Source organism: Buteo buteo, chromosome 2, assembly GCF_964188355.1.
Source record: "Buteo buteo chromosome 2, bButBut1.hap1.1, whole genome shotgun sequence".
Lineage (NCBI taxonomy): Eukaryota > Metazoa > Chordata > Aves > Accipitriformes > Accipitridae > Buteo > Buteo buteo.
Window position 1 is genome coordinate 33,087,591 of NC_134172.1, and position 12,708 is coordinate 33,100,298.

Genomic DNA, 12,708 nt, shown 5'->3' on the forward strand with positions numbered 1-12,708 from the left:
ATTTGGAAAACAAACACAGAGTTCTTGATCACATTTAACTTTTATGATGCCCAACTGCTCCACATAGCAGAGCTTCAGTGAATGCTCACAAACATTTACTAGGTTATGTGCATTTCTGGCTCACTCCTTCTTTCACTCAGCTCCTTCTATCACACTACCCAGTCCAATTCATCTCCAAATTTTTTAGGGATATTTTGGCTTTTTCTCCTGCACAGCTCTATTGAACAAAGGCATAATAATATACGTATGCACCCCTTCCTGATATTTATTCCCTTTCATCCATTTCAACAAGGTCCAACAAAATAACCCTTTATATTTGCTCTAAATCTGGAAAAATGGTTGAACAGACTCTTGTTGTTTTTGGCTGAAGACATCATTAGCTGCTAGATGCCTTTTTCCTGCTAAAGGAAAGAGTTTCCCAAATGGATCAAGGTGGAAGATTTATCCAAGATTAAAAGCCTAAATTTGAAAATATAGCTTTGTGTTGTCCACAGACAGACTAAGTTCCAAAAGACCCAAAAAAGGTAGAGCTCCTTAGGACTTCTACAAAAAACACTTTAAGTATCCAATGAAATCACTGTAGACAGACCAGACTTATTTAAAAAGGATTATTTATTAAACATATTTCTTCACAAAGTACAATCAATGGTTTGCATTAAATTTTGGGTTTTGGTATTTGCCTGTATGTACACAAAAGCTTATAACAGAAAATGTGTCTTGATTTTACACATGGGACACAATACTGAGTTACCTTCATATTTTGATTTCTACCAACATAAGCAGTTGATAATAACTTTCAGCTTATTTGCTGGTTTTTTTAAACTGAAGATGAAGCAACAACATTTCTGCAGAGTGTCAGTATTTATCAATGTACTCAATTATGACAAAGTAGAAATGAATAATCCTTTGGGAAGTTTCCACTGAGCGTGAGTGGAACATGACATTTTTTGGCAGGTTACTGGACTATCCTTATGATCCTAAAAGTCATTTTTTGCAGTTATAAGATAAGAAGAATTGAGGAGCTAGGTAAGTTTAATAATACCCTATTAGCAGCAGTTGATAGTAAATGCAACATAAGGTTTGTTTTGTCTGTCATACAAGGACGTGTCCTAGCAGACACTATTGTATTGTTCTCTACTTGAACAAAAGTATCTGCATGTATTGTATGTCTTTGGAAAAACAAAACAAAAATAAAGAGACAAAAAGCCATTTATTGTCATGAGTGACTATTGCCATCAGCTAATATGAATGCATTGCTAAAATTAGTGAAGACAGGAAAATGCTGTAAGGTAAATATATACAGAGTTAAAATACATTTCTTATCCACTAGATAGTGATTTTGTGGCACTGTGGTTTTCAGAATATAACGTCTGTTGAGAGCAATGTAATTTTCAGTGCAAGCTAAAGCAAAAATACCTGCCCGCTGTCATAAACATGACAAACAAATCTGGAATGTTCAAAGTAAGTTCATCTTCCACTTCTCCACTCTTGAGGCACCTTTAAGACATGGCACTTACTGTAAACCATCTAAAAATCAAGAAAAGCAGACACAATAAGCCTGAATCTTCCATAACAACTTTAAAAATCACTGCCAGAGTCACTTGCATACGTAAACGATGCCTGTGTAAGGCTTGCCAGCAAAGCATCTTTCCTGAGAACGGAGCTGGGACACTCTCTGTGTATCATAAGTGTGCGTGCTCAGAGCTGTGATCGCTGTCGTGGCTGTCGTCGTTCGCTAGTGAGTCCCCTGTGTGCTGGAGACCAGCTGCGCTGATGCCAGAGAGCTCGGAGGGGAGCAGCGTGCCCTTTTTCACATTCACCAGTTCCTTCTCCCGGGCCGCTGCCCCTTGCTGGCCCCCTTTTACCCGCTTCCACTTCATTCGTCTGTTCTGGAACCAAACTTTTACCTTCGCGGAAGAAAGACAAAACAAGAAAACAAAGATGGGGTCACTGAAGGTAATAATGACCTTTCTAGCTGTAGCACAGCAACAGCACTTCACTTGGAGGTTTTTTCTTTTTTTTTAATGTGCCTTTTTGTCTGTGTGGTGAAAACCTTCCCTGAAGAGCAGACAATCTGGTTTTGGATAGGACGTGAACCCTGGGGATGTGAGGATAACGACTGCAAAAGAGGGAAAGGGGTTACTGCGAGAAGGCAGCTGGGCTATCTGCAGCAGGTAGCTCCTGCTGCGCGGGAAGATCTCAGAGCCCTTTAGGAAACGTTAAAAAGTTCACATACTCTTGCAAAATGTATTCACGTCATTTCACAGGCAGGGAAACAGAGGCAAACTGGTTCCCATCATGGGACTGTGCAGAAGAACCTGCATTTCGTGTAATAGAGAGCCCCGTCTGGTGCAGGAACCCATACTGCTTCCCCTCATGCTTTTAATTGCCCTTCAAGTGAGGGTCGTTAGTTTGGAAAGGAACTTGCACTGAAAAGTTTGCATTGCTTTCTGCCTGTTTGTTTCTGTAAACTGGTGGTGAGTTTCAGGTGGAGCACTCTAAAAGCTCTTTTTTTTTTTTTCACTTGCTGAAGTATCTGAAAGAGCGTTTCTTACCGTCAAAACTTACGACTTCCCTGTCTATTTCACAAATGTATTTAAATTATTCTAGTTGACTGATCCTCAATTCTACTACTTGTAGCCAGAAGCCCTGGTCAAATTTTTCAGACAAATAAATATCCCCAAAGCCAGAGGGCAAAGCATTTATAAATTTGAGTCAAAATCAGCAAATAATTTCAGATGAGAATGGAAAAGAAATTCATAACATGAAAGATTAAAAATGTATTTGTATTTAAGTCACATTAAACCCCAAGATTTTGCTCCAGCTGAAACTCATTTCCCCTCCTCCCCTTCTCTGTATAGAAATATATGGGGGGGAAGTAAACCTAAATTATTTGCACAGTTCTAAAGTACCAGTACTGCAAACCACAAGGACTTTTTTCAATAGCCAAAAGAAAAGAAAAAAAAAAAAGATGTGCATAGCATCTGTCAAATATATTAGACCAGATTAAAGGCTGATTTCAAATCATCTTAAAATATTGTCACTGAAAACACTATGAATAGAAGATTGTTGGGTTTGATCCATTTAGAGTTAATGTTGCTAAAAAATCTCGTGCGTGTGTGTCTGTGCAGTTCTTCACATGAAGGTTCCACAGAAAAATAAACATTGTCTGCAACTTTTCACTTGGAAAGAAAGCAAGAAAGCTTGCAATGTTGGTGCATCCTCTGCTGTGCTTAGCAGAATGTGTTTCAGCGTTTTAAAAGAAACAGCAAGGAACAGGCACAGCAGGACATATTGTACAACATGAGTAATAGAGCCACAAAAATGCTGTTTTGCTGAATCTGTCTTACACATCCAGGAAACATTGCAGTGTTTAACCTTTACTATCACTTTGAATTTTACATTAAAATTTTACTACAATTGAACTGATAGTTAACGTCACTATCTGTGTGTACGTATGTGGGAGGGAAGAGAGGTATATTTATATTTTTATACTCTATATTCCTGTTAAAGCCAATGTGAGCTGTTAAAGCCAATCACTTGGGAACACAGCAAAAAGATTCCAGGTTAGTTAAGAGCCTCAAAACACAGCACATCCTTTCCTTTAGTCAACTCATCAGAGCCAAAGAATCTGGCTTGTAAAGTGAAATGAGTGTAAAGGGGAAGGTATTTATTACTGGCTGCTGTGATGTTGGGAATTATCGTACTCCGGTCACGTATCAGAGGTGTCCATGGAAACAGTGTATTCAAAAGGGTACAGCATTGGCAGCTTTCTGGGGGAAGTTAAGATGTCATTTTGTTTATTTTCAGTTTTTAAGACAATGAAGTTTCTCTTGCAAAAGACACTACTCTACTGGTGCCAGACAGTGCAGTAGACGCAACAGCAGTCTTAATCTAAACATCAAAAAAAATACACTTTGGTTTCAACCCGGTACCACAGCATATCATCATTCTTGTTCTGAAATAAGGGCCGAGAGAATTTTATTTGGTAAGAAGAAATGACAGGATTGGAGTGATGTTTAAAAGATCTAAGCCATTCTCGGGGCATTTTTGTATCTTCACAAAACCGCAGTCGAGAGCAGTCTCTCTGCTTGAGCATTAAACCCAGGAGAACCGATTAGCACCAGCTTCCAGGTAATGAGTAGCCGAGGACAGGCTGGGGAATGTATCTTCATTCACATCACCTACCCTCAGACTAGCTCATCCGACCATGCCCTGAAATGCCTCCACCAGGGATGAGTCTAGGTCAGCATCTCTATAGTAGTTGACACAAATAATAAAAGGATTATTATTTCCCTTTTCAAGAATAAGTGCAAGAAACATTTATAAATTCCTCAGAGGATCCAGCATGCAACACTATGTCTACACATGACCCACTATCTGGGAAACATGGCATTTAAGAAAAGTAGGGCTGAAAGGACTCTAGCTACTTTTGCATGCACTCTATTGAGTGTAAGAGGAAGAGAGTAACCTTGGCGCTCCCGTAGAAGAGTATATACTACTGACCGGCATGTAGCCTATCAGGCTTCCCATAAAGAGAAAAAGGTAGCAATTTAAAAAAGAAAAAAAAAGGTTAAATAAAAAAAAGCTTTAAGCTTTTTTATTAATGACTTCAAATAATCTGCATCTGATTTACTTAGAGAATATCAAATAAGAAATTTCTTTATTTCGTATCTCAAAGATTATTTTTGAAAACTAGAAATCAATTACAGTGAATTTTATCACTGAAAATATTATAAGTTTAATTTGGTGTCATTTGCTGCATTAATGTACAGCAGGACTCTTATATGAGGGGAATACATTAGGTATTATATATAGATTATTTTTTTTTCTTTATGTCCTCTATTATAAAGTACTGAAATCCACTTTTGACCTGATCCAAAGTATACTAATGTGAATGTGAGGTTTTCTATAGTTCAATGGACTCTAGATGAAGACTTTAATGTTCATGTGCTAATAATATGAGACAGGTCCTTCACTTGTTATTGCCTCTAGAGATCGAATTCAGGTATTGGAATTCTGAACTTCCTTCAGAGCTGAAGAGTAAATTATGGGGAGTATAGTTGTTACTGCTATGTGATTCATCTGTATTTTAGTAATGGGAATGAAGTGAAGCAAACTTTGTGTGAAGTCCTTCAGAGTGTCAGTTTATCTGCATTCATGGAAAACTGTGCTTTTCAAATGCAGAAAACATGCATCAGAACAAAACACCCTGAGAAACAAAAGAGAAGAGAAAGAAAGGAGAGGGAATGAAAGAAAGAGAAAAAGAGCAAAAGTGAAAGGAGAGACTGACTGAAAGAATAAGAAAGAAAAAATTAAAATAAAAATAAAATAAAGAAAAAATACAATTAAAAATATCTTTAATTTAAAAATTAAAATTAAAAAGGAGACAGAAGAAGCCCTTACTGAAGTGAATTGAAAAACTCTTAAACTTTTTTCCAGTGAAAGAACTAGCTTGTGCCATTTACAACTTTTGCAAAAACGATATCCTTTTAAAGTACTTTAGAGATCTACTATAACAAACTTTATACCGCAGGTTTTACGAACATTTTTATGCTGCTTTTCAAGTCTCAGTTAGCTCCAGCAGGAGCCGAGAGTGCTCACCACCTCCCAGAATCAGGTCCTGATTGCCTATTATTTATTAAAATGCACTCCCTCTTCTCCACCCTCTGACTAGCACAACTTAACTGTATAAAGCAAGCATATGTATGTACAGAAAACAAAGGAAGTGGAGGGAAATGAACTATATTAAAGATGATGGTAGCATTAACAGCTGTTTCTAAATCAGCACTTATGAGCCAGTCTATTGAGCACATCTGCTTACTGGCACGAAAGCACAGTTTCTTTTCCCTTAGTCAACAAGTTGTTTAGCATCTGCATCTCCACATCTGATGATTACAGTGTTACTTAAGATATGAGTAAATGATTTCACATTGCGCATCTCCTGATGTACAACATAAATGTTTTTGCTGTGACCAATTTATCTTAAGGTCTACTCTGTAGGAATCACAGGAGGACATTCAAAATGAGGAGGCTGACATTGTTAGTGTCTACATTACTGAAGTAATTATTATATACGTATGATATAAAGGTCCTTAGTAGGCTTAAGGGCCACAGTATGTGCTGTCTTCCATGTATATCATTAATACAACTTCATGATGTGGACATCAACACGTCATTTTGTTTCCAAATGAGCATATCACCTAAACTTCTGATTTAATACTCCTTCTTCAGCAGAGCACTTCAGTCACATTAACTTTAAGAATAATTGACTTCTACCATGCGCTGTAGAGCTCAGATGCTTCCTTTTGACATGGGATTTTAGCGTTCTGTGCTTACAGAGAAAAACTAAACAGATACCTTCTATAATTAATGAGTATTTCTTAGTAAAGACATTCTTGTCTGAAAATTTAAAGCATGACTGATTTCAAACTACCTTAGTTACACTGTCCACTATCTTTCTTCTTTTAAGAAAAAAGACATTTCTCTTTAAAAAAAGCTCTTTTCTGAAATGAAAGATTCTTTCCTAAAATTAGGTTTTCTATTCCAGGTTTTAGTGGCATGAGTCCCAAGCGAGATTAAAATTTGAGGCCTGGTATCTCACAAACCTTAAAAATTAGAAACAAGAGCGCTGTGCCAGTTGAAACCATTATTTTGCTATAAGGGATGCATATTTCTAAGTATGAGTCTTTGAAGTCAGTATCCCAAATTCCATGTTTTATTATACCTAAATGTGTCAGGAAGACCAAATCACCAAGCCTTTTAAGGTTCTGCTCCTGGTCAGCCATTGTCCATTTTCTTTTATTATTATTATTTTTAATCTGTCAATTTACTTTCCTCTAATGCATAACATTATGGACATATGGATAACAAATAATAACCCTGACTTCTCGAAATTAAAAAAATGGAAAAGTTTACTTCTCAGCTTTCATTGGCTCTGAAAATGTTCCTGGTATTTTTAGATAGTACAGTTATGCTGCCAAGTTTTAAAGAAAGTCAAACTCCTGAACTTTACAGAAATAATTGGTGTTATACAGCTGAAACTTACCTTTTTTGCATATATAGAGATAGTATTTTTGTGACAGTTTATTCAACAAACTAATAAAAGCAAATAGGAATGTAAAACCAGAAAAGTTTATTTTCCTGTTCTAGACTATGAATAAATGTAAGGGTTGGAAGAATCAAATCTATTAGTTTAAAATATTTACAGAAATGGTGGTCAGTTATCAGTTCACTTCCGTAACTAAAGATAACGTGAGGTTTTAAATAGTTCAGCTGTATTTCAGTCATGCTGGATACATGGGAGAGTAAGTTAACGTAGTTTTATTCAATTAAACTATTTTTCTTCCTTATATGATTTAAAGAAATTTCTATTAAAAAAAACCCTTTTAAAATCTTAAATGTATTTTGAGCTTAAAACCTGTTTAAATAAATCTGAGTATTAAATGTCATCTTAGCTATTATAAAATAGTACTAAAATACATCAATTGGAGAAAAATAACTTTTCTTTGGAAATTAATGAGTGGTACCAGAACCTTCTGATTAAAATTGCTTAAGTCACCTGCTCACTGATTTAAAGCAATTTGCTCCGTGTTACGTTACAGGACTTCGCACTGAATGTGCACAAGTACTTTGCAGCAGCTATTGAGAAAAAGGGGAGGTTTTGGCAGGTGCACAAAGGACAGCTGGAGCTTTTGGCACCCAGGAAGGTGTAGGAGTGAGTTCTGGTTTTTCATTACATAGAAGTCAGTTGAGGTTTGGGTACTGCTTAGGTGATACATTCTCCTTTCTACCTCCCACGTTTAGAGAGGGATGGAATAGACATTATATATCAGAGAAGAGCAGTGATACGAGTATTTCATTCCAGTTTCAGAAGTCTTTTAGAGCACTCTCTTTACCTCCCTCTACTCCATCCAAAGAACTGCCACCTTCTCCACCAGTGATCTTCAAAATTAATTTCATAATCAAACAGCTAACTCTTCCTATTCAAAACCTCTCTTAACTAGGTTTCAGGGTTAACATACCTTAAGCAGCATGGGACACACTATTTCAGGTTCTTTCCTCCTACTGGCTCATACATAACTTAAGGGTGTATTTTTTTATAAAATTAGACTCCCTTTTTTGTCCAGAGGCAAAGAAAGGCAATCTGTGGAGCTGCTGCTAGAACTCCCTCTACCTTATTATTCTATAACATATCTTTTTAGAGTCTACCTTCATCCAATTTCTTTGCATATATATAGAAATCTACAAAAGAAACACATGGTGGAAAACTAATTTGTGGGGAAGATCACCTTAAGCTAAACTTTGTAGCTTCTTTGTATAGGCATTTACCTGCATGAATTCCTCACATGTAGAGCATTTTATTTCATGAGAAAAAAATTCTAACATGCATCATTCTGCACCCATTTTGCACAGGTCAGCTGAGTGTGAAAGTTAAAAGATGGTGGGTAATCAAGACTGGCTTTTGCCTGAGTATGTTGGTGCTTTTTTCTGCTACTACTTTAGTACGAAGAAAGGCAAATGTCAAGAAGCAAGACTCAGCAGAAAGCAACCTCTGACTACCAGCCCGTGACAATCCTCCAGGGTTCTATGGCTCTGGAAGCCATCTCCCTGCCCAACAGTCCTGACTGAGTTTTTTGAGAGTAAACTAGCCTCAAAATCAACAACCAGTTTTAAAGCTAGTAAGCCTCAAGAAGCTGCAGCTGGTTTTAGCAGGGCCTGCCTTGAAGAGAAGAAACTAGTGAAACCAGAAAGAGATTCTACATTTTTCAATACCCTGCATAAGAAAATATCTCCTACATGTCTTTCTACATGTTCATTTATACCTCTCCAATACCATTTGTTCCTCACTGTTTTCTTCTCTCTGTTTTTTTAAAGTGACCATAAATGACAAACCTAAAAAGCTCCCATCTCCTTAAACAGGCGACATTAGAAGCCACCTATTTCTTCACTTGTATCTAAGAAAGGGTAGGGGTAGGGGACAGCAGAGCCTTACTCACTTTGTAAAAGCAGCTCTATGAGCTGCTAATATTTCTGTCTGTATCACGTATGCTGCTTGGCACAGACAGAGGTTTCTCCCCACCCAGAACCTCACGGGGTTTCTCTGCAGGTGTAGGGTCCACTCACAACTAACAGCTTGAGGCAGTTGGATCTTTGCACATGGAATTGCTTGTTTGAATTCAATCAATACTGCAAAAGTAAATATGCTGTTTGAAGTTTTGCCATGTACTTTTTTAAAAAGAATTATCATACAAATCAAAATTATGCACAAGTTATAATTAAGTTTGCCAGGAGCATTCTTTCCTAAGAAAGAACAAACTGAATTAGCACAGTAACTCTTACTGCTGGTATTTATATTGCTCAAGACAAATATAAAAGTATTAGTGAGTTTTGTTTTATTAAGAGTGTTACTTTAAATAAAACAAACAATCCAAAGGATTTAAAGCCACACAGGCTCATTATTGTAGTGTATATAGAGAGTGCTTAACACATGGAAGCTTGGAATGAGCAGCTGCCTTTCAGAGAAGACGTGACAGCACAATAAATCAGACAGATATGGTCAAGCTTGTCCTATCAATCCATCGTTTGATTTTGTTTGAAGGTATACAGGGGAATAATTTCACCACCTAACCTTAGAAATCTAGCTTCCTAAAGTAGGAAACTAGTCATGCTGTGTAACACATTTACTCTTCCAGAGGTGGTTCAGAACAAATGCCTAATTGAGGAACATTGAACTCCCTGGTTTCTCACCCAGGTGAGGGGAGCTACTCTTACCTTACCAGTCAAGTCTAAAAAATGCAGTGATTACCCTCCCTTAAGCTCTGCGATGCTGAAAAGGATTTTAATGAAGTCACTTGTGATGAAGGATTGAGGTAACTGGGTCTGAAGGAAACTTTTCTAATGGAAAACTTAATTTATTATTTGTGTAGTTATAACAATGCAGTGCTACAGTGTGGGTTATGGTACTATAGCAACGCTGCCCAAATACATTTAAATAATAATGCTGCTTGCTTCTCTTTCTGGTATAAAAAGCTGTTACAAAGGTTCCTCCTTTGTCACTCATCCCATGTTGGTACCACATACATGGAAGCTAAACACAGATGCAAAAGCACTCTTCATTTTGACAAAATTTTGTCCTTTGTCTATGCAAAATCAATGGCTTCGGGCCTTTTATAATGATTGGTGGCTTCTGGGCGGGTACTGGAAATTAAAGTTAAGAAGAAATAAACCTTCTCATTGCCATCAGCAGAATTTAATCTGACTAGGTGGGATTTTCCGTTTATGTTGGCAAACAGAAGCATTACATATTTGGACTGTTTATTCCGGTAACCTTAGCTAGCCTGCAGAACTGCAACATTACTCTTTTGATTAGCTCCATGCAAAAAGATCTTGCGAGGTGGAAAGATCTCCTACTCTTTCTATATTTGGCAGGACCAACTCCATAAAAATGTCCATTTTGCCACGCCTCTGATACCCCACTGCAGCTGCTTCCTCTCCTCATCCCACAGCGAGATATTAAAAAGTTTGCATGGAACCTTCTCCAAGTTTATCTGGATGTACAAAAAAGCCAAGAATGCGCTTGTCAAGGTTACAAATATCTAGGGAGCTGAGATATTTTTTAGTCTAACTGGCTCTTCAAAATATAATAGAGGCCTGCCAGCTGAAAATTATTAACTGCTGGCTGAGCAGGGATTGTGAGTGCACTCTAAAGGAGATGGAGCAGGAATTATATGTACCTATACTGCTGGAATTCTTACAATACCATAATAGAGCCATCCTACCACCAGATGTGCTTATAATGCTCTCAAAGTGCACTCTTAATATCCAGGCAATTGAGGCACTTATTTCATTTCATCCTCCTGTCTTGTAACTCAGGTTTCCTTTTAGGGAGTGATAGGATTACTTCCTTCTCTTGATCCATATGTTGTGAGAGGTTTTCTTCATTATTATTTTTGTGAAATGGCCTTCCATGAGTCATTTATGTTCGAATTGATCTTGTAAGTTGTTTCAAAAGTCAAATGGAGCCTTACTTTGATGACCGTAGAAAACTTTAATACCCTTATACAGCTTTTTAAATATGGTCAGACATATGGGTTTTTCTACAGCTTGTTTAAATGCCAGAAAGGTAATTATGAAATGTTAGTTGGTCAGTGCCTCTTTTAAGCTGTGGCGTATGGTTGAAATTATCACTGTAGTCAAGAGGAAGATAGAGCTTTCTTAAGATAATAGGCTCCGTGATTTATCTCACATCTTGGGAAATAACTGAAAGTTGTAACTTTAGGATGACCCAACAATACTCTCCCCAGATTATTTTTTGTTCTTCTGCCCTCTGAATAATAGGATGCTTGTCATTTTTTAAAATCCTGGTAAAAACAATTCTGCTAAACAATTCATTCCATCAGGGGTTAGGCCTGCTCTCAAACCTATTTTCTGAGCAGATAGATCAGTTCACCCAATACCCACTGTTGGTTTTTGTCATTGTATTATCTGAAGCAAGTTTCAATTCTCTTTGTGCAAATTCAATGTTTCTTGAGAGATCAAGAGAGCTTCCAACACAAATAGGTCTAAAGCCTGTGATGAGATCAAGGTTATCACTTCTGTGTTCACTTATTTCAAACAAAGGAACTACTGCCTATCAGGTACCATTTTCTGCAAAGCAGCCTTTAGGGGAAAAATAGTAAAGGAAAACTGTTCCAGAAATAGCAATTTGCTAAAATTGCTACCTCACTGGAGAGTGGTTTTTTGGAATTCCATCAATAGATTTTAATTCAGTCATAATAATTTTAGAGAAAGGACTTTTTTTTGTTGTTGCATCTGTTTAAGATAGCTATCAAATATGATCTCCTCTGTTGAGACAGCTAGTAGAAGAAAGTAACAGTAGTAAGTAAACAAATAAGTGATGTTATCCCACTCAAGAATAATCATTCTGCTAATGATGGAAAAATGATGAGTTCAGTCTCTCAACTGGAAAAAAAAGAAATATTAGTGTCACACCACATTCACCCAGGAGTATTTTTTTAAGTCACTGAAGGAATACCAATGTAAAACAAGTATGCAAGAGTCAAGCCTTTAGATTTACTGCACTCATCTTCTGAAGACTGCCATATACCATGGAAACCCACACCCAGTTCCATACCTATTTACACCATTTTTCCATCCAAGCAATATATTTGATTTAAAAAAGAGACATTTCTAATTGACAACATTGGAAGTGACATCATTACTTGGCTTAGTATGATTCAGAAACTGAAAAATACGTCCAGAATTTACTCTCAATTTTCTTTTTGTTTTCTATTAACTATATAGTATTTATGCTATCATTTTTTTTTTCTCTCAGACCGTTTTATTGTGGCAAGATACAGAACTGGACTCTATTAAGCTAAAAATCGTAATACTTTCCTTTTCTAAGCAAGGGTGGCTTTAAGGAGGAAGGCAGGGAAGCAGGAAGGAAGGAGGGAAGGGAGCTATGTCTAGCAGCTCAGTTGTCACTTTGTGATAATCTGGGGAAGCAGAGGAAAATTAGATTACATAATTAGATAGACTAGTTATAATTCTATAGAAACTATCACAATTAGCAGCAGAATGCTTAGAACGAACATTATGTGACACCTAGAAAACAGCAAGTTCTCCCATGGCTTAAATGAATTCTCTGCACTTGTGTAGCACAGGCTGCCTTTTCTCCTCAAGACAATATTCAATATTTATCTG

General features: G+C 37.0%; 1 protein-coding gene across 1 annotated transcript in view; it reads right to left on the minus strand.

The window, feature by feature from the left end:
* Positions 1-1,193: 1,193 nt before the first annotated feature.
* The window catches only part of MEOX2 (mesenchyme homeobox 2), a 53,547-nt gene continuing 42,032 nt past the window's right edge, over positions 1,194-12,708 (minus strand). The window contains exon 3 of the mRNA XM_075050112.1: positions 1,194-1,907. Coding sequence (XP_074906213.1) covers positions 1,683-1,907 — 225 coding nt within the window. The 3' untranslated portion in view covers positions 1,194-1,682. The remainder of the gene's footprint in view (positions 1,908-12,708) is intronic.